At 55.4% G+C, this 27,315-nt stretch overlaps 3 protein-coding genes across 9 annotated transcripts in view; 1 reads left to right on the top strand and 2 right to left on the bottom strand.

Moving 5' to 3' along the window:
- Positions 1-10,025, bottom strand: part of RNF123 (ring finger protein 123) — a 29,551-nt gene extending 19,526 nt beyond the window's left edge. For 2 of the 5 annotated variants that reach the window (XM_021715084.1, XM_021715086.1), the window contains exons 1-16: positions 9,918-10,006; positions 8,263-8,380; positions 7,987-8,071; positions 4,884-4,963; positions 4,647-4,741; positions 4,186-4,240; positions 3,989-4,074; positions 3,610-3,696; positions 3,220-3,287; positions 2,941-3,066; positions 2,449-2,563; positions 2,260-2,364; positions 1,704-1,829; positions 1,493-1,585; positions 1,345-1,418; positions 130-247 (exon numbers count right to left, since the gene is read on the bottom strand). In XM_021715084.1, the coding sequence (XP_021570759.1) occupies positions 130-247; positions 1,345-1,418; positions 1,493-1,585; positions 1,704-1,829; positions 2,260-2,364; positions 2,449-2,563; positions 2,941-3,066; positions 3,220-3,287; positions 3,610-3,696; positions 3,989-4,074; positions 4,186-4,240; positions 4,647-4,741; positions 4,884-4,963; positions 7,987-8,071; positions 8,263-8,344 (1,395 nt within the window). In that variant the 5' untranslated portion in view covers positions 8,345-8,380; positions 9,918-10,006. Of the gene's footprint in view, positions 1-129; positions 248-1,344; positions 1,419-1,492; positions 1,586-1,703; positions 1,830-2,259; positions 2,365-2,448; positions 2,564-2,940; positions 3,067-3,219; positions 3,288-3,609; positions 3,697-3,988; positions 4,075-4,185; positions 4,241-4,646; positions 4,742-4,883; positions 4,964-7,986; positions 8,072-8,262; positions 8,381-9,917 lie in introns of those variants that run through there. The other 3 variants (XM_008063169.2, XM_021715085.1, XM_021715087.1) reach the window with 3 other exon arrangements.
- Positions 10,026-10,717: 692 nt separating this feature from the next.
- Positions 10,718-15,944, top strand: MST1 (macrophage stimulating 1). Its single transcript, XM_008063172.2, has 18 exons — positions 10,718-10,899; positions 11,917-12,064; positions 12,145-12,257; positions 12,339-12,453; positions 12,531-12,667; positions 12,744-12,864; positions 13,026-13,144; positions 13,361-13,529; positions 13,699-13,829; positions 13,929-14,031; positions 14,139-14,275; positions 14,365-14,400; positions 14,490-14,610; positions 14,794-14,871; positions 15,004-15,150; positions 15,231-15,337; positions 15,439-15,578; positions 15,703-15,944. Exons 1-18 carry the CDS (start codon positions 10,848-10,850, stop codon positions 15,862-15,864), a joined length of 2,136 nt encoding a protein of 711 aa, XP_008061363.1. The 5' UTR covers positions 10,718-10,847; the 3' UTR covers positions 15,865-15,944.
- Positions 15,945-16,346: 402 nt separating this feature from the next.
- Positions 16,347-25,612, bottom strand: APEH (acylaminoacyl-peptide hydrolase). Of its 3 annotated transcripts, none has more exons than XM_021715089.1 (22): positions 25,443-25,612; positions 25,235-25,367; positions 24,582-24,708; positions 24,055-24,148; positions 23,880-23,955; positions 23,626-23,789; positions 23,323-23,460; positions 23,142-23,233; positions 23,025-23,065; positions 22,818-22,939; positions 22,162-22,222; positions 20,905-21,002; positions 20,231-20,282; positions 19,173-19,261; positions 18,558-18,696; positions 18,017-18,100; positions 17,866-17,946; positions 17,418-17,506; positions 17,117-17,307; positions 16,906-17,023; positions 16,705-16,811; positions 16,347-16,614 (listed from the first exon to the last, which is right to left on the bottom strand). In XM_021715089.1, the coding sequence occupies exons 1-22, from the start codon at positions 25,452-25,454 to the stop codon at positions 16,509-16,511; spliced, it is 2,214 nt and encodes a 737-aa protein (XP_021570764.1). In that variant the 5' UTR covers positions 25,455-25,612; the 3' UTR covers positions 16,347-16,508. The 3 variants fall into 3 exon arrangements, with proteins under 3 accessions (XP_021570764.1, XP_021570765.1, XP_021570763.1); XM_021715090.1 differs by having other exon boundaries at positions 16,906-17,008; XM_021715088.1 differs by having other exon boundaries at positions 16,906-17,008; positions 25,235-25,466.
- Between the last annotated feature and the right edge of the window lie 1,703 nt (positions 25,613-27,315).

Below are 27,315 nucleotides of genomic sequence, written 5' to 3'. Positions count from 1 at the left end.
CCCCTACCCCACCCCCCAGCACTTGGACCAGGGCTAGCAAAAAGACCTCACATGCTGTTTCAGATGGCTTAGATGCCACAAGCCAGCCCTCATGATGACCACTGCCCACCCCACTGGGGGTCTACCCACCTCCCTGCTGGAGCGGTGGGGCCACCACGTGGTGGGAATGAGCTCCTGCAGGCCGGCCTCCTCCACACGCAGGGGGCTCTTGATGTAAAAGAAGACAACTGACCGGAGCACATCAAAACTGGTGGTTGTCAAGGCAGGGCTCTGCTCACTAAAGAATACCCTGCACACCCTCATGAGTCCTCCCCAGGAAGCCCACTCCCAGACGTGCCCACCGCAGCTTTCCCACCACCACAGGTGCCGTCATTGCTATGTTGCCTGTCTCCCCAGAGTATGAGCCTTGAGGAAGAGTCATAGCTGTCAAGTTCAGCAAATCCAGTACCCAGCAGGTGCATGATAAAGATTCATCACAGGAACAGATGACTGTGGGATGGGCTGGAGATAAGGCCTGGTGGCTCTTCCCAGGACCTAACTGGTCCCTGTTTCTCCAGTTTTGCACCTGCTTCCTAAAGGCCGGAAGACCCCAGGCTGAGAAGATGGTTATGAGCTCAGGCTTCCTATCCTGGAGCTCAAAGCTAGGCTTTCTCTCCTACTTGTGCAGTGCTTTTTGTTTGTCTGTTTTTGAGTTGGAGGCTCACTCTGTTGCCCAGGCTGGAGTGCAGTGGCACGCTCCTGGCCACTGCAGTCTTGACCTGCTGGGCTCAGGTGATCCTTCCGCCTCAGCCTTCCAAGAAGCTAGAACTACAGGCATGCGCCACGACACCTGGCTAATTTTTTGATTTATTGTAGAGATGAGGTCTCCCCAAGTTGCCCAGGCTGGTCTCGAATCCATGGGCTCAGGCAATCCTCTCACCTCAGCCTCCCAAAGTGCTGAGATTAAAGGCGTGAGCCACCATGCCCAGCTGACTTGTGCAGTTCTTAACACTTCTGGGAAGCAGGAAAAGCTGCCTCCTTTAAGATCTTGCAGGAATTCCCACTGTGGAACACAGACACAAGCACAGGGCTTTGGCTGAAGAGGGCAGGCCTTAGTGTCCCTTCCCACACCCCCACGGAGCCCATGTCCTTCAGTCACTTGGAAAACCCTGGTCAGACTGGTGGCCAGCCCAAGTCCTTTGCTCTACCTTGTCTGCTCTGCAAACAGAGTGCCACATATTGGGCAGTTCGGTCCTCTTGAGCCTCCCTAGGGACTCCTGGTCAGATAAGCTCTACCCTCCCTTGCCTCTGCTGACCCCAGAGGGCACCACATGTCTGGCCTGCCTGGCAGCAAGGAAAGGATACAGGACGTTACTAAGCAGAAACTTGCGGGACTTCTCATGCCTCAGGATGGCGATAGTGAGCCGCAAGTAGTGGATCTGTGGGGGGGGGGGGGGCTCAGAATGGGCCAGGTGAGGCCCAGGGGACTCAGGGCAAGGGCAACCACTCCCACCTGCAGGCCCAGGTCTGGAACGATGGGCGAGAACCGGTACAGCCGCAGCAGAGACATCATCAACTGCTTAAGGCAATCCTGTATCTCGTAGTCCTGAAGGAGAGATGCCAGGGCAGCCACGTTTGGGACCTTTTCCAAGACCTTCCCTGTACCTTCCCAACCTCAGTGGAGCCTGACGGCTGGGCCTGAAGCCTGAGGTCAGGAGCCTCACCTCCATGAAGAGCCACAAGAGGTCCAGGATTTGGTGCACCACAGACTGTGCCTGTGTGGATGTGCCCTTCTCCATGACGCCCAGCAGGAAACTCATGAGCACAGCCTCTACCAGGTACACCTTGCGCTGCACCAAGGGCAGACACTGGTAAGGTGGGGGCCTCCTGCTCCAGTCAAAGTACCCCCGCCCTAGCATGTGGCCAAGGCCACACAGAGTTGTGAGTCCTTCAAGCAACCCCAACCCAAAGGTGAGCTCTTCTGGGAACTGACTGAGAGATAAGAGGGGGCACTGTCCCACAGTCCCTCTGGAGCTTTGCACATACAGTTTCCTTGGCCTGTGGCATCATTACCTTTCATTTTCTTTATAGGACATCCCCTGACACCTTTGGCTAGAAGCGTCCCCTCTTCCCCAGGTACTGTTGCGGTCTGAGGGCTCTGGTCACACGGGGTCCCTGCCAGGTAGTGCTACTGGAACTCAGGTCCTCAGCTCCCCAGCCCTTAGTGTGGACACGTCTACACAGGTATGTCTAGCATGGCCTGCCTCACCGTCCCCTCACCAGGAGTGGTGCAAAGCGATGAAAGATGTGGGCCAGTGTGAGGAGGATGGTAGGCTGGCCCTGCAACTGCCACTCAGAGCTCTCCTTGTCCAGCAGTCGCCCTTCCTGTGTGTAGAGGAGGGAGGGGGACTGTGAAGAGCAGAGGGCTGTGGATGGACCCCAGCTCACCCAGCCCAGACCCCAGCTCACCATGGGGTCCAGCTCCACACTCAGCACTGCCCTGAAGCAGCCTAGCAACTTCTGTGCCCGTACCAGGTCAGCGCCTGGTGGGTCCTGCAGGGGCCGGTAGCCTGCCACTGGGTAGGTGCCACAGAGTTAAGCCAGAAATATCTTTTCTGTGGTTCAGATACACCCACTCCCTCCCCAGTGACAGCCCCAATGGGGAGCCCGGGTTCTGGGGCAAGGCTGGTGAGAGCACAGGTCTCCCATTTGTCCTCCATGGAGTAACATTTCTCTTGCCACTCTACATTCCTCATTGGTTCACTGGAGACAATAATGAGACTCACCTAACAAGGATGCTGTAAGGGCTGTAGCCCTCAGCACCCTAAGCTGTACCCTACTCACTTATCACGGCAGCTGGGGCCTGCCACTAGTCCACAGCACTCTTGGGATAGGGAGCCCCTTATCCCAGATTCCCCAAGAGCTTCTAAGCAGCTCATAGCTATCTTCCCAAAATGATATCGCAGAGGACGGCTGCCGAAGTTGAAGGCTACAGACTCCTTGAAAGAGAGGCTGATGGCTGGGAAGTAGGCCATGCCTAGGCCTCTGGATAGGTTCTCAAAGGCAGTGCCCAGTGACACACCATTCCTGGAAGAGAAGGGAGGTCTGTGAGCCAGTGCTAAGGGGGATGTGTTGCCCGCCCTCAGGCTACCAAACGGCCTAGCCCCTTTACAGGAACCAGAAAACTTGGGGAGGGAGACCCCAAGAGGCCAGGCCTATAGATAGAGGTGGGAGACTCACAGGCAGAAGGACAGAGTACCATCATCCAGGTCAATCAGGCAGCTCACAATGTCCCCCGCTGCCCACGCCTGCCACGAGAGGAGGCCTTACAGACACACAGATGCACAGCAAGCACTGCAGCTTGCTCACACTGCTCCCAGCTGCACTTCCAGGACCACCCAGGGGAGACTGGCCATAACACATCTGCCCAGCCTGGCATGAAGGGGAGGATACAGGACATTGCTAAGCAGTAACATGCAGAACTGCTCATGCCTCAGGATGATGATAGTGAGCTGGAAGTAGTCCCTGTCCCTCCCCTGGTGCCCTACAGTCCCTCAAATTGCCAGTGGCTCCAGATAAACTGTGGGGATGGTCATGGGACAAGTGACATACAGGGGGCTTGGCCCTCACCTTGCCATAATTCGTCGTGGTCACATTCCATTTGCGTACCCGGTTGCCGTCATAGGCATAGGAGTTGTGTGTATCTCCAACCCCCTCCTAGGGAGGAACTGCCTGTGAGGTCCAGGATGAGGCAGGTAGAAGCAGGGCCAGAGCCCATCAATCACCAGCCTTGAACCCATATGGCTCAAGACAAGGGGGCTGATGCTCTAAGGGAAGGAGTGAGGGGCATTTTCTGGGATGGGGTACCTGGGATGGGGTGGGACATGTTCCTTCTCCAGAGGGTAGTTCAGATTAAGGTCCTGAGCAGGTCTGAGGGGCTCTGGGGCCCTCATCAGGCCTGCAGCAGGAGAAGGTCTCCCTAGAAGGGAGACTCCTCCCCGGCATATACCTCCTGATTGAAGCGGCAGTTGATGGTACACCAGCCAATCTGCATGAGCCCCTGGGAGGAGATGAGCACCTCGTAGACCCATTTCCCTGGAAAGAACTGAGTTAGGCCCAGCAGGTGGACAAAAGTGTCTCCTGCCTCAGGCCTGGGCCCTCAAACTTCCTCCTGACTCCCCACATCACAGCAGAATATGGGCTCACCTTTGTACACACATGTGGTAGAGCGTATAGTGCCAAAGTTGCTGTGTCCAATAACCTGGTGAAGAAGAGGGTTATAAGCTTCCTCCTAAGCCCACAGAGTACCTCTCCAAGGGAGGAAGACCCCAGGCCCAACTGAGCCAGCCTTGGTGGTACTTGCCTGTTGTGGCCAACAGTACACTGTGCCTGAAGAGGGTGGGAGGGGCTAGGCCCGTGTCAAGAGGGATTCTGGGCCAAGGGCAGGGCTATGCTGGGAAGGACTTGAGGCTGAGGCCATATCAACAGTGTTTCAGAGATGTTATTTTGGGGATTTAAAGACTGAGAACACAATGGTCTGGGGCCATGGAAGGAAGATTTTTTGGCTGCAGTCCTATCACAATGAGTAGACTAGGGCCATATTAGGGGGAGCTTGGAGCTGTGCCAGAAGTGGTTGGCCTGGGACCCCACACCTCATCCTCACTCACCCCCAGCAGGTCATCATCCACCAGGAGAAGCCCCTCAAAGCCACCTGTGTGGTCCAGGACCACAGTGGATGGGCCAAGCCGTCCTTCAACCTGTCCTGAAAAGGGGAGAGATGGGGGGTGAGGCAGAACAGAGGATCTGACAGGATGCACAGGGTATACTGAACTCACCAGAGAAGCCTCCTGGCCCTCCAGATCCCAGCTCCACATCTCAACCCAACTCCAGAGGCTGCCACGTACCCTGGCTTTCCTCATCCTCATTGTCCACATGTAGCAGCTGGTCCAGATGCTCTGGCAGGTTCTGGAAGTTCAGGGGTTTCCTGGGGAGAGTAAGAGGCTGCCAGGGGCCCACAAGTCCTTGAAATCAGCCAGATGACACTAAACCCCTCTCCAACCCTTTCCCCTGAGCTTCAGAGAGTGGCTGCCTAGACTCCAGCAAAAGGGCTGTGCCTAGTCCTAGACTGTGGCATGCTGGGGGTTGGAAAGCTGGATTATACACTAAATTAAAACTTATAATGAGTCCAATTTAATGCACCTCAGGACTGTTAAAAAATAACAGCCCTCTCTAGCCATAATTCCTTTATCTGCAAAAATAGAACAATAGCTGTATGATAGAAATGTTGTGATGATTCCAAGGAATCACACATGCGTCCTGCATAGCCCATAGTCTGCCCACTCTTGAAGGTGGCCGTATTGATTTGTATCTGGGAGAAGAAGGCTGAGAGAAATGCTGGTTCCCCAGGTGGTCAGTACCAATGCCATCTAACTCAACCCTTGACCCTAGGCCTATGATTCCTTTGAGGACAGACTTCTAGTCTCCCCACCACCCAGCCAGAGGAGTCTGTGTTGAAGCAGACATGTCCAGGCAATATGAAGGGCTCAGTCCTCTAAGCTCCTGGCTGGCTCTGTCCTATACCCACTTGTTCATAAATGGCCAGCAAAACATATGGCCTACCTACCTGCCACTTGCCCTAACCAAAGGGGCTGTGAAAATCTGTCTGGGTAGCCCCTTCATCCTCTCAACACATACACCCAGAGGGGAAAGGACACTGTCTAATGTTCTATCCTCAGTTTAGCTGCTAAGAATAGCAAGGAGTGGGGTGGTGGTAACCAGCAGGATTTGGCAGAACTGAGGCCTGATGCCCATCTGGTTCCAGTCAATGGACTGCCAGCACCTGCTCTTCCACCTTTAATCCCAGTTCCTACCCTACTCATCCACCTAGACAGTAGGCTCTGGAAGGGGACATAGATGGACCAAAGCACGAACTCTCCAGCCCAGGCTCAGGAACCTGGGTAGTTAAGACCCAGGCTCATGGACTACATATTCCCTCGCTATAAGCCACTACTGGCCCTGAACTGCAGAATGTAGAGATGCACAAAGGTCCCATCCTACCCCTGCTGAGTCCCAGGCCAAGGCCAAGTGGTAGTTATGCAGTGGGTTGCCCAGCCAGTAGCATGGAAAGCCCAAGTTAACTCCATCTCTGAATATTCCAATGGGTCCAAGGATTAAAGGAGGGTTCCTCAAAAGCAGTTCTTGCAGGACCACATTCAGGAATGCTACTCTTGTGTCTGCTCCCAAAAGCAAGCTTGTGCCTGATCCCAAGAGCAGACTGCATGTAGCTGAGGGAAACTGGCCTGAGACAGCCTCCACTGAGTGCCTGCAGCACTTCCCACGTGGCCCAGCCCAGTACTTGTCTGCCTACTTTGGATCTCCTTGGTCCCAGTCCAAAGCCTTGCATCCCCACAACCACTGACTGATGGCCCCACCACCTGCTCTCCTTCCTGGCAGCCACAGAACCAGCAGCAGCAAGACCATCTCTGGTATCACATGAGGTAAGGATCAGATGGCCCTGAGAACAGGCCAGGACTGGGATGGGGTGGGGGTGGACAGTAGCCCTCTGTAAGTAGGAACTTTCTGACCACCACAGCTGCTTAAATAGAACAGGCAATGATGCTGCCTTTTGGGTTTGCCCAAAGAGCAGAGATTGTGAAGGATAGGAGAGCTGAGGTTGGTGAGGGGGTGAGAGACAGGGACACCGGACCTCACTGTAGGGAGGGAGAACCTACCTGATCCCTTGAAAAAGTAATCTGGCAACAGTCTTAAAAGTGATCACAGCAGGCCGGGCTCGGTGGCTCAGCCTGTAATCCCAGCACTTTGGGAGGCCGAGGTGAGTGGATTGCCTGAGACCGCGAGTTCGAGACCCGCCTGGGCAACTTGACGAGACCTCATCTCTACAACAAATCAAAATTAGCTGGGCGTGGTAGCACGCGCCTGTAGTTCCAGCTACTTGGAAGGCTGAGGCGGAAGGATCGCCAGAGCCCAGCAGGTCGAGGCTGCGGTGGCCGGGAGCAGCCACTGCACTCCAGTCTGGGTGACAGAGTGAGACTCCAACTCAAAAAAAAAAAAAAAAAAAAGTGATCACAGTTCAAACACTCTAGCTACATGACTCCAACCCTGGGCATCCTCACAGCATTGTTTACAAAAGTAAAAGTCCCTGAAAACTAGGGCAGTTATATGGGCCACAGCAGACCCCTGACCCTAAAGGTGCCCACTAAGATCATTTGTAAAGTACAAAAGTACTCAAGGAATAATGCTTGATGATAAAAACAGGATTCCAACTTCTATAAACTTTTGGAAGTAATATATTCATTACCCTGATGACAACAGTGGTTTCACAGGTTATATGTACATTAAAACTTACCAAATTATACATTTTAAGTATGTGCAGTTTATTATATGTCAATTATAGCTCAATAACAATTTTTAAAGAAAACTAAAGGTGACACATTTTTTAAAAAGTTTTCTATACAGCATAATCCGAACTACATACATTGCGAGATAAAGAACACAGAGAAGAATCACATCAAATGGTCATGTGATAGAATAACAAGATGACAGGTATTTTTCCTTCTATCTCTAAGTTTCTACTTAAGTGTACTTGTAATGTTTATATAAACTAAACTTAAAAGCATAAAACTGAAAAGGGCTTGGTGGGGTTTGTACTTTACAAGGTCAGGAAGAGACTACAAGGGACTGGGATGGGACCAAGGTGTGGCCAGAAGCTAAGTGTGGAGTAGGTGCCAGGTGCTAGCTGGGCACTGAACATGCACTTGCTCTCTGACCTCTATAATACTTCTAGAAGGAACTAGCCCTGCCTGGAGAGAGGAAGAAGCAGAGTCCAGAAGATAGACTCTCTGGCCAGAGTTCTCATAGCCAGGGGCAGAGTGAGAACAGAACCTAAGCTAGTCTGCCTAGAGCCTAGGCTCCCTTTTCCTACAGCTGCAGCCTCAGGTCTTTGGTCTGGCCCAGGAGAGTGAGGGGTGGCGACCTACCCAACCGTACCTGCTGGTGGCTGCAGAGGGTGCATGGTCAGAAGAGGAAAAGATGCGGTGCAGGTAGTCATTCAGCAGCTTTTCATGCACAATGCCTGAGCCACAGGTCAGAAGGGAGAAAAGAATCACGTGATCATTGAGGCTCCTGGCCCCTGAGACTGCTGGTCCTAGGCCAGTCACAGGTGCAGCAAGGCCTGAGGCTCACTGGACATGGGACTTTGCTGTTTTTGTCCCTTCCTTCTCCTCCCAACATAAGGAGCCTCCTCCCTGCCCTACCAGATCTTACCTGTGACCCTGGATTTCTCAGCATCTGAGGTAAGCCTATAGCTCTTGCGGGAGAAAGACATGCCAGTCCCCTTGGACGCCATCCTTCATCTCTCATGGGCAGTCAGTAATCCTGGAGGCTAAGCCAGACACAGAGTCTGTCTACTTGAGGCCAGCCAAAGTCCCCTATAACTGACCTCAGTCCTACAGTGGCAGAAAGGCTTGGAAACAGGTGAGGCCAGGGTCATGCATACTCACAAAGCAGAGCAGGGGAAAGTAGGGACTTCCAGATTCCTACACAGGGAGCGTAGGTGGGGTCTAGGCCCATGTGACAGGGACCACTTCTTGTTCTCCACTGTGTCCCAGTGCCCAGCACATGGCCCAGCAGAGGATGCAGCAGATACATGTTTGCTGAACCATAACTAAATGTCTTAGCTCTGGGGAAATCAGACCAAAATGTCCAAAGTGAGTTGGCCTAGGGGCAGAGCCTCTGTATCCATCTCAGTTGTAAGCCATATTGGGTCCAGCTCATATCCAGAAATGAGAACCCTATACACATTCCCCCAAGGGCAGACCACCACTGGTCTGGCCATCTCCAGCCACAAGTCCCACTTACTCCCCAGAGGCTGGGACCTCTTTCCTCAGCCCCAGGTTCCTCCCTTCTCCTGTTTACAGTCCTGCTAGTTTTCTTGTTCCCACTCACACACACAGCCTCCCACTCCATCCAAGCATCACTCTTTCCCACCCCTCATTGAAGACTCCATTGGTCTTCCTACTGCTCTTTAACCCTCACATATTTTGTTGTTACACCTGCTACAGAACCTGCACCAAGTCCCTGGTAATGGCCTCTGTGACCTGTAGCTGCACTCTCTAACACAGTGGCCACCATCCACATGAGGTTACTTAAATTTCACTTGAAGTTTTAAAAAATTAACAATTCGATTTCTCAATTACTTTAGCCACATTTCAAGGGTTCAGTGGCCACATGTGGTTAGTGGTTACTGTACTGGGCAACACAGATGTAGAACATTTCATCATCACAGAAAGTTCTATTAGACATTCTGGTCTAGACCTTGGCTCTCCGCCACTGCCTTAGCCAGCACTCCCTTCTCTACAGCCCAATCGCTTATCGTCCCAAACAGGTTCTCCACTCCCACCACAAACCCTTGCCCATCCGCACCACGCCTGTCCCTAAGGAAGGTGGTTCTCCCGCCCTGCCACCCACCTCGGGCCCTTAGTGGGCGTCCATGATCCGTGCCCCCCTCACACCAGAGCAGCTGCACTGATTAGACGCAGTCATCCCTTTGATCAGCAGTCCTTCTGGACACCCACTTCGGGTGTCAGGTGCTGAGAACCCAGGTGAGAGGTGGACCCAGACACTGCCCCTGCCCGGGACTCTCTGTCATGGCAATACTGTACAGCTTCGCCGAGGGATTTGGGTTCGGAACCGAACCTGCTCGTTTGTGAGTCCAAGGACGCCGAGGGCAGGGCATGGCTCCCCCAAGTCGCCCCCTCCTGGCCCCAGGCTCCAGAGGACCTGCCAGGCCAGCTCCCGCTTGGAGTCTCGCACCACAGGCCACGATCCCAGCCTCAGGCGCTTTCACACGGTACCGGCAGGGGCCGCGAGTCGAGCCGCAAGGACACGCCCCGCTCAGAGCCCGGTCGCCCCTCACTCACCCCCGGCCTCGGCCGCAGCGACCCGGCTCACAACATCCGCCCAGCCTCTCGGCTACGGCGTCTGTCCAGGGCCAAATCGCGTGCCCGCTCGCGCGCCGCGCTTCCAGCCGCGCAGGCGCACTACCCCGCGCCTAGCCTCGGCTAGTGGACCCCCTTCGCGGCCACCGGCCAGGTTGTTCCCGGGCTCAGCTTTTCCAGAAGGCCCAACTGAGTCCATCTCCGCCTGCCCTAGGGACTCCTGAACCCAGCCGCGGCGGAATGCGATGTGCTAGCTGGGATCCCTAGACCACCTGTGTCAACTCCTACCCATACTTGGATGCCCAGCCCAGATGTCCCCTAGGATGTCTGAAAGGCTGCGCCTGCCAGGGTCCCCACTACCTGTCACCCCACACCTATTTAGGCCCAACGGGCAGCTTCACTCACCTTCCCTGAGATGTCACTTCTGGCTCTGCTGCCGAGGCTGGGCTGATTTGTTGACACAGCTGGGGACCCCGATAAGGCAGCAAGGAAGGGGGGTGCAGTGTTGGAGCTGGGGCAGATGGTGTTCCCCAATTCACAGGGGGAAACCGAAGCTCAGAAAATTTTAATGTTACCACCCAAGACCTGGAATCTAGGATTCAGGCAGCTCCCACTTTCACAATGCCAGTGGGCAAATTAGGCTGCAGAGGCACCCCAGGTCACCTCAAGGACCCCTGCTAGCACCTGCTCACTAAGTAGGGAGGCCCCTCTCTAGCTGTACCAAAGTAAGAGCCCTTGCACCTGACCTACTGGGTCTGAGGCCTGGCCTCACACAGCTCTTGCCACCGGGTCTCAGGTCAGAAAGCCGGGAGGGGAGGTGTGCAGCCAGAGCCACCCAATCCCGTTGGGACAGATTTCATAACTTCCCGGATAGGGCTGTGGTGGGTCACAGTGCAGTCTCCAGCCAGGAAGATGGGGTGGCTCCCACTCCTGCTGCTTATGATGCAGTGCTCAGGGGTCCCTGGTGAGTGTCTCCTGCCCTGATTTCCATCTGCCTTCAGGAGGGGGTTGGTCCCATCCTACTATTCTAGGATGGAAGCAAAATGAGAGATCCAGGAGCTCACTGTCCTGGCAGGCATGCCACAGTGACCTTGACCTCCTGAGCAGAGCTGGAAAGCCCTGGGAATACTTATTCACATTGCCCACTTAGGCTCCATTAGTATGTGTCTATGTAGCCCTGAAGCAGTGTTGGGACCACACTGATGCATACACACAGCAGGCAGTGACCCCTCCTGAACCTGATCTACCTCTCAAACCTAGTATATGCTTTTGTGCAAGCGAGAGCTCAGACTTGGAGTCAATGCCTAGGCCGGGTCCCTGTCTGGGTAGTGGGTGGCTCTGAGCCTTAGTATTCTCATTTGAGAGATGAAATGAGGCAAGTTCTCCATGTGGCAAGCACCATCCCCCACTGCTGTCATGGAGTGTGTTCGAGCTGAGCCCAGTGCCTGTTCCACTAAACAGAGGCATTTGTGATAACCACCTTGCCTGAGCCTGCTTCCCCAGAGAAGTTTTCTTTCTTTTTGTTTTTTTTTAGTTGGAGTCTCACTCTGTCACAGTGGCACACTCACAGCCACCACAGTCTTGACCTGCTGGGCTTAGGTGATCCTTCCGCCTTAGCCTTCCAAGTAGCTGGAACCACAGGCGTGCAACACCATGCTCAGCTAATTTTTTGATTTATTGTAGAGATGAGGTCTTGCCATGTTGCCCAGGCTGGTCTCAAACCTGAGCTCAAATCCCTGAGCTCAGGCATTCCTCTCGTCTCTGCATCCCAAAGTGCTGGGATTACAGGCGTGAGCCACCGCCCCTGGTTTGGAAATTTTTTTTCAAGTAACTATGTAGTGGGATTGGACTGTGCCTTGAAACTGCACACAGGGCCCATTCCAAAGGCCTTGTAGTTTGATGCCCTGAATGAACAAAGAGTAGACATAACAATATATGTGTACTGACATGCATGCCCACCTGCCCTGTGCCCACTCTGCAGGGCAGCGCTCGCCATTGAACGACTTCCAAGTGCTCCGGGGCACAGAGCTACAGCATCAACTACATGCAGTAGTGCCTGGGCCTTGGCAGGAGGATGTGGCAGATGCTGAGGAGTGTGCTGGTCGCTGTGGGCCTTTACTGGACTGCCGGTGAGTGGCCACCAGGCCTAAGTAAGATGGGGATTTGGGAACCTGGGCTGTGGGGTTACCCTGTCTCTTCTACTCCTCAGAGCCTTCCACTACAACGTGAGCAGCCATGGTTGCCAACTGCTGCCATGGACACAGCACTCGCCCCACACTCGGCTGCAGCGTTCTGGGCGCTGTGACCTCTTCCAGAAGAAAGGTGAGTGGCTGCGGAAAGAGACAGGGTAGGGAATAGGAGACCTGGGACTTCAGCCTGCGTTGATCTTTCTCTTGCTCTCAGACTATGTTCGGACCTGCATCACGGACAATGGGGTCGGGTATCGGGGCACGGTAGCCACGACCGCGAGTGGCCTGCCCTGCCAGAGTTGGAGCCACAGGTTTCCCAATGACCACAAGTGAGACTGATACCTCCCCTCCGTTGCTGCCCGGAGCCCTCCACCAGCACACACTATAGAGACGCTCTCTGCCTCAGGTACACTCCCACGCTCCGGAATGGCCTGGAAGAGAACTTCTGCCGAAACCCTGACGCGGACCCCAGAGGTCCTTGGTGCTACACGACAGACCACGCCGTGCGCTTCCAGAGCTGCGGCATTAAGTCCTGCAGAGAAGGTACGGGGCGCCGGCTCCCTGGGAGGGAGGGACAGGCCTAGGCCCGTCCACGAACGCACTGGCCCTTTGTCTCCAGCGGCTTGTGTCTGGTGCAATGGCGAAGATTACCGGGGCGCGGTAGACCGCACTGAGTCTGGACGCGAGTGCCAGCGCTGGGACCTGCAGCGCCCGCACCAGCACCCCTTCGAGCCCGGCATGTACGAGCAGGCTGGATCGGCGCCCTGGAGTAGGGCTAGCGGGGGAAGGGGGGTGCGGGGGAGGGTCCAGGACTCCAGGGGCGGGGCTTACGTAAGCAACTGGGCGGGGCTAGACGTGCCTGAGTCCCAGGGCCTTGTTCACATCTCGTTACCGCTTTCAGGTTCCTCGACAAAGGTCTGGACGACAACTATTGCCGGAATCCTGATGGCTCCGAGCGACCCTGGTGCTACACCACGGACCCGCAACTCGAGCGAGAGTTCTGCGACCTTCCCCGCTGCGGTAGGCCGCGGGGACAAGGCCTAAGAGGGCACCCTGGAAACGCGGGGGAGGGGCGTGTGGCTTGGCTGGAGAGGCTCGTGGGATAGGGCGTGACCTGGCAGTGGGCGGAGAGCTCATCCGGCGGAGTACCGTAAACCTGCGAAAGGCTGGCCTAATCTCTACCCCAGTGGGATCTCAGCTCCAGCTCAGGGCCTGACCTGCCCCGGACCATCCTAGGGTCCGAGACACAGCCCCGCCAAGAGGCCACGACTGTCAGCTGCTTCCGCGGGAAGGGCGAGGGCTACCGTGGCACAGCCAATACCACCGCCGCGGGCGTACCCTGCCAGCGTTGGGACGCACAGAGCCCACATCAGCATCGCTTTGCGCCCGAGAAATACGCGTGCAAGTAAGGTGGTGGGTAGGCGCTGGGGACGTACACCTGCGGGTGGGACTGGAGGAGGGTAGTCCCAGCGATGGACTGAAGGAAGACGGGGCTTGGGGCGGAGCTGGATTTCTGGCCACATCGGAGGCGGGCTAGGTGGAACCCACTAGGACTGAGTGGAGCGCCCGCTCAGGGACCTTCGGGAGAACTTCTGCCGAAACCCCGACGGCTCGGAGGCGCCCTGGTGCTTCACATCGCGGCCCGGCATGCGCGTGGCCTTCTGCTACCAGATCCGGCGTTGCGCAGACGATGTGCGGCCCGAGGGTGAGGGTCGAGCATGGGGCAAAAGATCCGGGGCTGGAGGCGCGGAACCGGAGGGCCGAGGCGAGGACTGGGGCTGACAGCCACCCTTGCTCGCCGCAGACTGCTACCATGGCACGGGGGAGCGGTACCGTGGCACGGTCAGCAAAACTCGCAAGGGCGTCCAGTGCCAGCGCTGGTCCGCAGAGGCTCCGCACAAGCCGCAGTGAGTCCCTTGGCGCGCCTGCTACCCAACCCCCGCTTCGGGCGGCATGCTTTGGCGTCTCCCACCAGAGCCTGACCTCCTTTGATTTTGTTCCCCCTCCCGCCTAGGTTCACACCCACCTCGGTCCCGCACGCCCAACTGGAGGAGAACTTCTGCCGGAACCCGGACAGGGATAGCCATGGGCCCTGGTGCTACACTACAGACCCAGGGACCCCATTCGACTATTGCGCCCTGCGACGCTGTGGTGAGCGCTGGTGACACTCCCCCATGATCTCGCTTCAGCCCCTACCGTCAAAGGCTGGCTCCCTTAACCCAAGTAACTTGGTCTTTCAGATGGTGACCAGCCTCCATCCATCCTGGACCCCCCAGGTTTGAACTTGGGCCATTTGTGAAATGGGGCCCTTTTGCCCCCCACCTCCATCAAGTCGGGGTTTCATTTGGCCTGCCCCATTCCCTAGACCAGGTACTGTTTGAGAAGTGTGGCAAGAGAGTGGATCTGCTGGACCAGCATCGCTCCATGCTGCGTGTGGTGGGAGGCCAGCCCAGCAACTCACCCTGGACAGTCAGTCTCCGCAACCGGTGAGGCACAACTGTTTGTCTCCCCTAGAGGAGCTGAGGATATGTCCTTTGTGACTATGTAGGGGTGGGAGACTAGGGGGAGTGGGAATCTGTCTATGGCCCCAGAGGTCCTAGCCAGAAGATGGCAGGTCCAGCATATGTCCCAGGACTCACTGTTCCCTCTCTTAATCCTTACTGCTCCAGGCAGGGCCAACACTTCTGCGGGGCGTCCCTAGTGAAGGAACAATGGGTACTGACTGCCCGACAATGCTTCTCCTCCTGGTGAGCCTCCCTTGTTTGACCCAGTCCTTGCTTTCAACCTTCCTCCAGCCATCTCCCCGAGGCAAGCCAACAAATGAGCCTTGGGGCAGCAGAGTGGGAGTCATGGATGATCTAGCAGAGCTTCTCTTCCAGCCACATACCTCTCACGGGCTATGAGGTGTGGTTGGGCACCCTCTTCCAGAACCCACAACCTGGAGAGCCAGGCCTACAGCGGGTCCCAGTGGCCAAGATGGTATGTGGGCCCTCAGACTCCCAGCTTGTCCTGCTCAAGCTGGAAAGGTATGTGAACAAGCAGAGAGGATGTGAGGTGGGCTAGACATTGTGACCCTGGGCCCTGAGTACTCTAATTCCTGCTAAAGAGCTGTGATCCTGAATCAGCGAGTGGCCCTGATCTGCCTACCCCCTAAGCGGTATGTGGTACCTCCAGGGACCAAGTGTGAGATCGCAGGCTGGGGTGAGACCAAAGGTAAGAGCACAGTGCATGGGCATGGACTGCTCCAGGACAGGAGGCCCAGTCCTGGATCCTGTTCCAGGGCCTGTTCCTTCTCTCCATCCCCTTCACTGTAGGTACAGGTAATGACACAGTCCTAAATGTGGCCTCGCTGAACGTCATCTCCAACCAGAAGTGTAATGTCAAGCACCGAGGACGTGTACGGGAGAGTGAGATGTGTACTGAGGGACTCTTGGCCCCGGTGGGGGCCTGTGAGGTCAGTGGCAGGGCCCTTGCGCCAGCCCAGGGAGGGTATGGGGGCTGGAAATGTACTACTACATCACGGAGGGGACTAGTCATTGCTGTGGCCCAGGGTCCTCATCAGTTCTTCCACCTGCCAGGGTGACTACGGGGGCCCGCTTGCCTGCTTTACCCATGACTGCTGGGTCCTGGAGGGAATTATAATCCCCAACCGAGTGTGTGCAAGGCCCCGCTGGCCAGCTATCTTCATGCGTGTCTCTGTGTTTGTGGACTGGATTCACAAGGTCATGAGACTGGGTTAGGCATGGCTTTGACCCCATTTGCCTTGGGGAGGATGAAACTTCCTATCAGACATAAAGCCATTTTTCCTCTTTACATCTGTGCAGAGTGCTTCTTAGCCTCTGCTTTCAGGAAGTGAGTTGGCAACTCCTTGCTATGGCCTGGGTGGAATGAACACAGAACACCCTGGTTTGGGTATTCTGACCTGGAACTGCCTTTGCCTGTGGGTATTGGGGAAGGGCAGGACCATACTAGTTTCCGAGACATATGCTTGGGAGGGGAAGGGTGGTTCAGGGCAGTTTCTAATAGAAGGGACTGCAGCAGAGAGAGCCAGCTTGGTGTAGAGTCCCAGGTGCCAGCATAGGCAGTGGCTGAGTCTCTCCCGTCTCATGCTGGACACAATGAAACCCTTGTGGCTATCATACTCAGGACCTAGGGTCTCTGAACCCCAGGGTGGGAGCTGGGGTTAGGGATGGCTTGGTACAAAGTACCAGCAGGAACCAGGTTCTGTGTCCTAATTTATTATAACTATATAGCCCACATTTCTCTGCCCACCCACTCATGAAGTCCAGATCCCAGAAAGCCTCTCGCTGTTCTGCCAGACCCTGGAGCTCCCCAAGAGCGAAGTGTGGTATGGGCTGATCAGCCCACACAGGATGGCAGGGCTTCAGTTGCCCAAGTGCGTGCGTAGCCAGAGCACAGTGTTCATGAAGCTGTCTGACTCCACTTCCACCTCTGATAGTGCGTGGGTGCTTTTGGGATAGAGCAGGAGGCTGTAGGGATTGGGCAGCAACGTTTAAGGTTGAAGGGTCCTCCCCTGCTCACCTGCCCACCAGCTGCCAGGGCCATCCTGATACACTCACCGAATAGGCACGTTTCGAGCCTTGAGGGCACGGTAATACTCCATGCCCTGCTTGAAGGGCACACGCCGGTCCTCCTGGCCCAACATCAGTAACAGTGGTGTCTTCACCTGGGTGTATGCAGAGGGGTGTGGAGCCATGGTGAGCTGGTCCCTGGTTCTGGACAGATGAGTGGCACACAGGGCAAGGAGGAGAGCTGCTTACCTGAGGGATGTATTTGATGGGTGACTTATCCAGCATCTCAGCCCACACACTGAGGTCTGGCAGGTAGTCACTGCTGTAAGGGAAGCCAGCCTCCACCACACACCTGCAAAAGACCAAGCTGATGCAGCCGCAGGCATTCTGGGGCCTGCAGGAGCTCCAAGGGAATATGGGGTGGAGGGGAGAAGGGCAGGCACCTGTGGTGCACACTCACCAGTCAGGGATGTCAGTGGAGCCCAACATGGTGGCGATGTTGATCACGGGGTTCCGGGCTACGCAGGCACTGTAAGTCTCTGGATACTGACCAATCAGATGGCAGGAGAGGAAGCCACCATGGGAACCACCCATAAGTGCCACGCGGCTTGCATCAAAGTGCTCCTTCTTGAGCACCCGCTCCACTGCTAACTATAGGATGGGGCAGAACATGCTGCAGCCAGCTGCTTGCCCAGCTGAATGGAGCCACAGCCCTGACAGCCCACCCTCTATTCTGTCCAGAAGCCCTAGCCCCCTGCTACCTGGACGTCTTTCACATCCTGGTGGCCTACATTGCCTGGGAGGGAGAGGATGCTGTCCTGGCCAAAGCCTGTGGAGCCACGATAGTTCACTGAAGGAAGGAAGGGACCAGATAGATATTCAGGCAACATTCATAGCCCCCTGAATATCCTTTCACACATCTCTGAAGCGGACCCTATGACCAACTGCACCATAGACTGTCAAGGAAAGGGGCCAAGAGATTTGAGGTTGCCTAGTGACCAAAGCACACTTTCCATGGAAGTTCCAAGATAATCTATTATCACCATGCCATGGAGCAAAGGCTGGACCATAGCTGTTCCTGGAAGTGGTTACTAGGTCTGGCTACAGAATAGCCAGTGATCACAGTGATACCCATGGTGTTTGTACAAACCAAGCCCACCCCCTCATTTCACCACAGCCCTAACAGCTACAGGTCCCTGGCTTACTCACCTAGTAGTACCGCAAAGCCCATCTTGCAAAGCATGGCAGGGAACAGCATCCAGGCAGTGACAAAGGATGAATGGGGTCCTCCTGCAACCAGAGAACACAAGGTGAAGGGCCAGCTAGGAGTGAGGGTGGGAAGATAAGGGCAGATACCTACCATGGGGCATGACCACCATGGGCACCTGGGTCTTATCTGGAGGGTTGCTGGGCTGCATAAGAATTGCTTCAAAGTCAAGGCCAGCTGGAGGGAGAGGGCAGTGGTCAGCAGGGCCAGTGCTACTACCAGGGGCTCCCCCAGCCAAAGCCTCATCTATAGCTGCAGGTCTGGGGCTGACCTCAGGAAAAGAGACCTGGCCAAGGCAGCCCACACCACGACACATGGACCCTAGAGGCTCATGCTCTTTCTGCCCCAGTCAGGGAGCTATACTTTGCAGGGACAACATTCTGGATGAGGTATGGTCACCAGGGCCTTGTATAAGGCCTATTTTCTTTGGGTCTTGGTCTTTCCACCATAGAAGATTTGGCCTAATGGTGCCCAGTTCTGATACCCAGAGCAGGCACTCATGCCTGGATGCTACTCCCCATGACCATCCACAAGATGGAAACCCCACGGTGTGAGAGACAGGAGGCAGGAAAAGTCACTGCAGATGCTGCATGCTGGGGAACTTGGAGGTGTCCCTCTGCCCGGCCCCGCTCACCATACTGCACATTCTCTTGCTCTGGGGGCGGCTGTAGTACCCAGATGCCCCAGTGGATGTCAGGAATGGGCTCAGCCTCCTCCAGGGATACCCACAACACAGACTGCTCCTTCCCTACAGGAGGCAGGAACCCAACTTTCTGCCAAGGGGAAGGAAGGTGTCACAGGTGGCCTGGCTTTCTACCTGCCCTTCTACTTCTGCCCAGAGTGGGAGGTAGGCAGCTCTCACTATGATGGGCCCTCTACCCACCTCCAGAGGCTTCCTGTTTTGAGCTGTTATATACCAAGGTACTCATAGTCACATATGAACTTGAACACACACACACACCCCTCCCTCCTCAGTTCATAGGTTCTGCTGTCTCCCTGTGCTCTGTAATACTAGAGGACTAGGAACTTCCCCAGCTACCCTGTTCTGTACAGAGCAGACCCTAGCTCAATAGCATTCTGATGAGTGCCAGACCCTCATGGACTATGCTGGGCCGGGCCTGTGTCTTGGCCTCTCAATATACTGATCAGCTACAGTCAGACTCTGGGGCCAGTTCCCTGACCTGGGGAGCTCTGCCTGCCTAGAAGCCTAGAACCCCTACCTCCTGGCCTAGGACTTTCCAATACTTACCAGGCTGGGAGGTAGGCTGGGTGTGGAGAACTGTGCCACCATGAGGTCCTGGTCAATTGTGAGCAGCTTCCAGCTCCCACCTGACCCCCCTGGAGAAGGCAGATGCCACTAAGTGCCTGGCGGGCCACCACCTTTCCCACCTGTTTTCTGCAGAGTCCAAGACTGGAGGCTCTATGGAAAGGTGCCCCTTCTACCTTAAGAAACACCTTTCACAAACACCCAAGTGCACATGGCCCTGGGTGACCTCCTACTCAGTCCCTTGTCTGATAGCCCTGGAACTGTCAGACTTGGGGACACACCAGATCACCAAGGCTCCTCCACCTATCCCTTGATGCCTACAGGGTACAGGGGTGGCAGCTGGGCCCAGGGAGTTGGGTGGGGGCTGGGGAATGTGCTGATTCTGGCAGTAGGATCCAAGCAGATTCTTAAGCAGGAATTGTACAATGTGGTGTGGCTTTGGAACAATACTTTGATAGCTTTGTGGAAAAGCAGATATAGTCAGGGCAAGTAGAGGATTCAAAAGACACTTCAGGGCAGAATCGCCAGGCCTAAGTATGGGGAAGCCAACATTGGGCTTCTCCTGGGCCCTGAGGTGGCAGAGCTGCCTCTGCCTGAGATAGAGCACCCAAAGTTTAGGGAGAGGGAAGAGAGTTTTGTGGGTTTTAGGAGCAGGGGTGGGGGCCATGCTAGGGCTGAGCCAGGACACATGGAACAGAGTTGAGTGCTAAAGGGCAGGGGAGCAGGGCACTCAGCTAGTCTGTGGTTGAGTAAGGGTCTTGCATTGGCAGGCTAAGAATACTGTTGTGGAGCACCAGGGCAGCCATTCTCAAGGAGAAGTGAGTCCAGGACAGGGGCAGGAAGGGTCTTAAGGGGCGAGTGAGACCTTGGAGCTGGGCTTTGTATCCAGAGGCATGCACACACTATGCCCCAGGGCTCCTAGGGGTTGATCACAGGGGCTGCCACCACTGCCCCAGATGCTCGAGCTCCAGCCTCACCCCTGACCTGGCTGGCTTGCTCATTAGTCCTGCCCTCACCCCCATTCCCGAAGATCTGCTCACCAGCTGTGAGGGAGGTCACACTGCCCACCTGGGTGTCCACAGCAAACAGGTCCTGAAGCAGAGGGGAGGCCACATGTGGCATCACATCCAAGAGTTCTATGGGTCCCTCCCCTACCTCTCTTGGAGATCCCTGGGCCAGGCTAGGCTGTGAACAGCTATGGCGATGGCTACTCAGTGCAGTAGGGAGCAGCACAAGGGCTTAGGTTCAAATCCCAGCATCACAATTTGCTGAGTGGTGCTGGGTAAGGTAAGGAATGCCTTTGAGCCCCTTTAGTTAGCATGAGGGCCAAAAGACATCATACTCAAAAGGCACCTCAAATACTGTGGGTGCCCTCATCTCATCCCTGGGGGAAAAGCTCAGTCCTGTCTGCACCAGCTGTCCTACAGAGTGTTCAGGGACCCAGCCCAGTGGCAGCCTCTTTGTCCCCTGCTGGAAATGCCTGGAAGGGGTTGTATCTCTGCCTCAAGTGAAAGGCTAAGAGTACTGTTATAAGGCATCAGGGCAGCCAGTCTCCTCAAGGAGAAGTGAGTTCAGGACAGGGGCAGACAGAGTTTTAAGGGGCCAGTGAGACCTTCTAGCTGGGCCTTCTACCCAGAGGCAAGCACATGCTATGGCCCAGGGGCCCAGGGCCATAGCACAGGGGCTGCCTCTCAACACAGTCAGGATTTATTACCTGCCGGCTGCGCTGAGCTGAGTCAAAGATCACTCTTTGGCTGTCAGCTGACCAGCATCCCAGAGGCAGAAGGCTGCAGTAGATCCCAGAGAAGTTATCTGCAAAGATGGGAGGTCTGTGACTGCATCCAGGAGTAGAGATTGGGGGGTCAAGACTATGAGGCAGGTTGGACTGTTGGTGGATTCCTGTTCAGATACCAGTCAGGCTCCTGCAACTAATGACAAAATGGCAGTCCCACATGTGGGGCACCCTAGGTGATGAGGAGCTGCATGAGAGGCAGAGCTCAAGAGAGAGAATCATGGGTGCTCAGAATATAAACACTTGCTTTCCTATTAGGTGCTTCTATTGGTCCCCTGGCAGGTACCAGGTACTTTAACCAAGATAACATGTATCTGTCTATCTGGATGCCCAGTCGGAAGGGCTTAGCACAGTACCTGGCATAGGGAGAGCCATAAGTCCTAGTCTTTAATATCATCACTCATTTAATGCACAATCCTTTAAGGAAAGCAGAGACACCCACCCCTCCACAGATGAAGAAATGGAAGCTCAGGCAGGTGAGGATACTGTCCAAGGACACACAGCTAATTTGGGGCAGAGCTGGGATTCATACGAGGTCCCTGCTGCTGTATCCCTGCTACCCAAAGAGAAGACAAAGAGGCTACCCTCTGTCCACTGGACTCCTGAAACTGACTGGGTCGCCTGAGAAAATAAGAGGCTCTCACCCCTCATGTCCTTGGGATAGTCTAGGATCCCAAGCAGAGCTGTCAACACCTGAGAATGAGAAAGGAGCCTCTCAGCCAAGAACCACCTTCCCAGATCACCACTGACTCAAGCGCTTAGACTAAACAAAGGTTGCTGAGTTGGGTTGAGGGTGGGATAATAAAGCACCCTTGGGCCTAGAGCCTCTTAAGTGTGACATTCCAACTTAGTGTACTTCCTGAGACTTACCTCTGAAGGAGCAATGGATTTAACCAGCCATTGAAAAAACAAAAATCTAATTATGAGCTATAGCATGGGAATTAAATCATCTAAACACCCAGCCAGTATGGGCCACTCTGACCTAGCCAACTCCTAACACAACTGTTCACTACGGTGACAGCTCCATTCCCTGAGGAGGCTGGGTATAGGGATGGCCTGGCAGGGAGGGAAGGCTCTTAGAAGGAACCAGGAAGGAAGAGCTGGGCAGGGATGGAACAGATAGTGGGAAAACACAGAACTGCAGGCTCTACTGCACCTGCCCAGCCAGGCACCCCTTACCTCCCATCTGCCGAGGCACAACGTCCACCACCACGGAGGTAACCTTGGTATACCAGTCATACTGCAAAAAACACAATGGTCAGGCACACCACGGGACAGGCAATGTCCTCAGGGCCCAGAGCTCTGTGCCTGTCCCCGTCTATGATAGCCTCAAGTAGACTTGGGGGAAGGAGGGAGAACCTGAGATTAGCCTGATGTTCCTCCTTTCTGGTAACCTGGACCAGATGCCCCGAGGAGCCTCAGATGGGCATGCCCCCCAACTTTTACCAGGAGCCTAGAGTGCTTCCTCGGCAGGGACTGGGACTGTGTAACTCTCCGCTATGTACCAGCATGGGTATATAGCGGAGAGCTATAGACCCCTTGCAGAGCCTGGCTAAATGCAGTTGAGAACCAAGGGAAGGGGAATTCTTAGAGATGAAGGATCCTCTCAAAGTGGTGAGCCCCAGCACACAAAGCCCTCTACATACAAAGTGGAGAGCCCCAGAATTCTCAGCCTCCAGGTCTTGCCTTGGAAGGACAGGTAGAATTCACACTGCGCCCAGGACAGAAAGGTATCCATGCAGGGCCCATGGGGAGATGATGATGGCCCTTCAGCTCTCATCCACCATCCCCTTTTCTTGCTGCCCATCTTCCCTCCTCCACCACTTCTAGCTCACCAGGCACAGCTGGCTACACTGATGATGAGGAATTAGAGATGGGTACCGCAGGTAGACAATGCGACATTGGTCTGGGCTCAGCCGGGGAGAAGAGACAGCCAGGGAGTCATCCGAAAGGAGCTCTGGGCCAGATGGAAATGTGAGCATCACATAGGCTGGCATGGCCAATGTGTGTCAGCAAAGCATAGGTGAGCACCAGCCACTTACCACAATCCCCCCCGATGAGGTCCACATAGTACAGGGCTGATCTAGAATTACCAGAGAGACACTCAATTTCAAGGCCAGCTGGGCTGCAGGGCCCCCTGCCCTGCCCTACTTCCTCACCTGCGATTGGTGCAGAAGCGGATGCCCAGCCGGAAGGGCTCATGCCACCAGCCCACAAACACCACACCCGTGTCTCCAGGGGCCCAGAATGCCTATAAACAAGACCACAGGGCAGGTGTGAGCAAGGGGCAGTAGCTCAAGCAAGGTGCCCAGGAGGGACATAGGCTGAGTTGCTGCTGACCTGTCCAGGGGACACATTCTCAGGGACTCCCTCAAGCACAGAGATGTTGCCGCTCTCGACATCCAGCACGCAGAGCACAGGGGTACTTTTGGAAACCATGTTTTCTCCCCAGTCTTCATAAAACACAAACTGATCTCCCTGAGAACACAAGATACTCAATGCCCAGCCTGTCTACAAGACCCTGCCCTGCTTTCTAGAAGCCAGCAACTCCCCAGTTCTGACAGGTGCAGTGTGGGAAGGGAGCACGCTGAGCCCTAGGGCTGCCTTGCAGAGCCTTCACAGACTGGTCACAGCCACGAGCACCTTGATGGCCTGGTCTGGCTTCTTCGGCCTGTCCACCTCATCATCGCTGGCACTGGTGTCCAAGGCTTTGGTCTGAAAGAAGGATTCAGCCTTGGGGCGCTTCTTCTCTGCCACATACAACAAGTGTGTCTCCGAGTGCGACCAGGACAGGCAGCCAAAGCAGTCTGGGTGCAGGGAGGGCCAATCAGGGGGAGCCTAGGGCTATAGCCTCCCCTCCTGTTCACCCTTGCCTGTTCACCAGCTAGATTCCTCACCATCTTCGTAAACTGGCCCATGTTTCTCCAGCGCTGTGAGATTGAAGCTCTTGAGTTTCCGGTTCTTCTCCCAGACCTGAGGACATCTGGGTGTCAGGTTCCCTGCCCGCTAGCAGAGCCTAATCTGTGGGGCTGAGCTCACAGTTGCCTACCTCCTGGGCCCATGCAGACTCACCTCCAGGAACTGTTTCTCTTCCCCAGGGCTGGTGCCTCCAGCCTTGCGCAGCACAGCTTTCATGGTGCCTGAAGGAGACTCTCTGCTTAACAGTCTGAGGAGGACATAGGGTAGCAGGTCAGGACCTGCTTGCACCTAACAATAGCCTTGTCTTACCCGCTTACTGGCCACAGTCTCGTAGAAGAGATTCTTGAGGCTTTGGCCCCACACCAGCCTCTGCAGCACCTCTAGCCCCACTATGGCAGATGGCCTTGCCTCTCCTGCCCCTTCTCTCCCTGGGGCAGAGATTCTACTCTCCCCAGTTCCCCAGGGCTACCATGGGGTCTGGTTCAGGCCAAGTTTGGAACAAGCCTCCAGTGCTTATCAGACCATGTCACCAGAGAGCAGACAAACTCCAATGGGCGGGAACCTTGACTTCCGGCCTCCCTTCTGGGCCCTACCCATCTAAGCACATAGTGGGCATTCATAAAACACTTGCATTGCAGATGGCTGGGGCCTTGCCCACAAGCTTCCTCTCTCAAACTTACTCCCCCCGGGTCTCCACACTGTTGCCTGCAGGCCCTGCAAACACCACTGAGTCCCCGTCATGGAACACCAGGTACTGGCGGCAGAATCGGATGTTCTCCATGCGTTCCAGGTCCCTCTGGGTCCACTCTGTAAAGGGAGGTATGAGGCTGCTCAACTTGTCTTGGCTAGTCTTGGCCAGTGCTCCCCATCCAGAAAGGCCCAGATCCACCTTCCCCAATCTGTCTCCAGACACCAACACCCTGGGTACAGGCTGGACAACACTTGGCTGCAACCCAAGTCCAGTCCTCTGGAACCTGAGCTGACAGCCTCTTGGAGAGAACCTCTTCTTAACCCAGCACCCACCCTGGAATCTTGAGGCAGCCTGGTATGTGTATGGGATGGGGTGGTGGCAGACAGCCCACATCCTGCACCCAGGTCTGAGTTCTACTCTCACACCCTCAACCCATGCACTCATGGGCACCATCCAGTAACGCCCAGCACAGCTCCCACTCTATACACCTGTGTGCAGAGACCTGTGGGCCTTTACCCTCCAAGCCCAGTCAGCTCCCTCCACGCACCCGTGTGCCCTGACAATCAGCGAGCCCTCCAAACCCCTACCCTCTCCACTTGAGTGCACAGCCCCGTCGCCAACCAATTCCCTCCATACACACACCAGTGTGCACCGTCCGGTAACGGCCCCCGTACTGCGTGGTGACATCCGGGCCCAGGCAGGCGGCGCTCAGCGAGGGCTGGCGGCTAAGGACCCGGTACAGCGCCGCCGTCTCCTCGGGCTCGTTCAGCAGCACCTGCGCAGGGGACACACCAGGGTCAGGCCCGGCCCTGGCTGCAGATACCACGGGGGTCGCGGACCGAGCCCTCACCTGGCGTTCCATAGTCACCTCTGTGCTGCCAGAGCGAGGCGGGGCGTGCTATCACCCGGAAGTGAGCCTTTGAGGGGCGGACCCTGGGCCATTCGCCCTATTTCCGCCACTGCCCAGCGGCAATCTGGGAAGGGCCGGGCCTCCGACGAATGGGCGAGGAGCATTGCCAGAGTGGGCGGTGCCTATGAGGGAGAAGTCCCGGATGGGAGAATAGCGGAGGGTCTTTAAGGGGCGGACTAAGCAAACAGAAGGCGGGGTCTGTGGGCCAAGTCCCAGGCCCCTTACTGAGGACCGGCAGGCCGTGGGATCTCCGAGGAGAGAGGGTGGCCCTGTGGAAGCGGAATTCAGGAGCAAGTCTTCAAGAAGAGGCGAGGTCTATTAGGGAGGGCCTCTGAGGGGAGGAGGTGGGACCTAAGTCAGGACGAGGCTTGAGCGTTTGAAGAGCGGGGCCTGGGAGGAATGCGGACCAATGAATCTTTGAGGATGAGAGGCGGGGCGGGGCGAGTCAGAAGCGGAGAGCTGTGAGGAATGAGGATCCATGGAACAAGAAGTTGAGGGGCGGGGTAGGAGCTGTAGCCTGCTGGGTCTCTCGCGATCCTGGGGCTGACTGTAGGGTCCCTCCTCGTCCGCTGCGAGGCACATATTCACGAGACGGTGCCAGACCCTGCCCTAAAGGGGCTCCCAGGCAGATGAAGAAGAGAAGGACGCAGCTCCGGGCGCAGTACGCGGAGCAGAGCCCGAGGGTGTGGGCAAAGAGGGGAGGGTGCCGAGCTCTCAGGGTACAGCCTGGGTTTATCGGTCACCAGGCCTGCCCCAAGAGTTATCTCTCCCCAAAGTCTTTACCCACCCTTCTCAGTGGCGCCTTGCTGGGGATCGTGAGCTGGTTGGCCTCTTGTCTTCCTTCCCAGGCCTCAAGTCCAAGCTCAGACTCCACCCAGGACTGGAGAGCTTCCTGTAGAAAGAAGAACCTGGGCGGGCAAGCACAGGGCTGGGCGGGCTAAGGTGGCAGCGGAGAGCAGTCAGCAATCAAGCCAATAGGGATGTGTCCTCCTCCATATACTCAGCCTCTCTGGTCTTCCACAGCTTAGGGCCCTGTCTCCCTGCACCATGCCTTGCCTTGACTGAGATTCCACTTGTCTTGCCTGCAATTTCCCCTTCTCAATCAACCACATCATTATTTACTTAACCTTACTAGTTAAGTCAAAAGAGGCCCCACTTTCTGAGGCCACTTGCATTTGTGAGTACTCAGTGTGTACATTGATACAGCCTTCTGTATCTGTGCCAGAACCAGGAGTAGAAAGAGTGGCCCCAGCCACCAATTTGGATGGAAAGGTTGGAAACTAGGATGTTCATCAAGCGTTGTTTATCATAGGAAAACTGGGAACCTGGTGCCTGTTCCTCAGGTTGTGTGCAATAGACTGGCTGTAAATTCATGGTGTATCTCTCTGAAGGTTGGGCATTGGAAGATGAACATGTAAATACGTGAAATGAACGTGTGGAAATAAACAGGAGGCTAGAAATCAGGACATACTGCACCTTCTGGCTCTGTTTAAGATGAAAAAGAATAGAGAAACAGAAGGGAAGACATGCATCAAGATGGTGGCTCTGAGTAAGGAGCCAAAGGGGACCCTGATATTCTTTTTGTGTATCTGTGTTTTTAAAAAAATCCTAGGCCAGGCACAGTGGCTCAAGCCTGTAATCCCAGCACTTTGAGAGACCAAGGCGAAAGGGTTGCCTGAGTTCAGGGGTTTGAGACCAGCCTGGGCAACTGGATGAGACCTTGTCTCTACAATAAATCAAAAAATTAGCCAGATGTGGTGGTGTGTGCCTATAGTTCCAGCTACTTGGAAGGCTGAGGCAGAAGGATCGCCTG

This window comes from Carlito syrichta, unplaced genomic scaffold (assembly GCF_000164805.1).
Source record: "Carlito syrichta isolate Samal-C Ts95f unplaced genomic scaffold, Tarsius_syrichta-2.0.1 Scaffold306628, whole genome shotgun sequence".
Classification (NCBI taxonomy): Eukaryota; Metazoa; Chordata; class Mammalia; order Primates; family Tarsiidae; genus Carlito; species Carlito syrichta.
The sequence above is the reverse complement of the archived record's forward strand: the minus strand, read 5'-3'. Positions and strand labels throughout refer to the sequence as shown.

Bases quoted from the DNA above. Each gene is read 5' to 3' on its own strand.
- MST1 (XM_008063172.2), top strand. From the start codon at position 10,848: ATGGGGTGGCTCCCACTCCTGCTGCTTATGATGCAGTGCTCAGGGGTC. The intron at 12,668-12,743 runs GTACGGGGCGCC...CTTTGTCTCCAG, and splicing joins CATTAAGTCCTGCAGAGAAG to CGGCTTGTGTCTGGTGCAAT. The intron at 15,579-15,702 runs GTCAGTGGCAGG...TCCACCTGCCAG, and splicing joins CCCCGGTGGGGGCCTGTGAG to GGTGACTACGGGGGCCCGCT.
- APEH (XM_021715088.1), bottom strand. From the start codon at position 25,454: ATGGAACGCCAGGTGAGGGCTCGGTCCGCGACCCCCGTGGTATCTGCA. The intron at 20,283-20,904 runs GTAATAAATCCT...CCTCTGCTTCAG, and splicing joins CAGCTCAGCGCAGCCGGCAG to GACCTGTTTGCTGTGGACAC. The intron at 17,507-17,865 runs GTGAGTAAGCCA...TCCTTCCTTCAG, and splicing joins GGGCTTTGCGGTACTACTAG to TGAACTATCGTGGCTCCACA.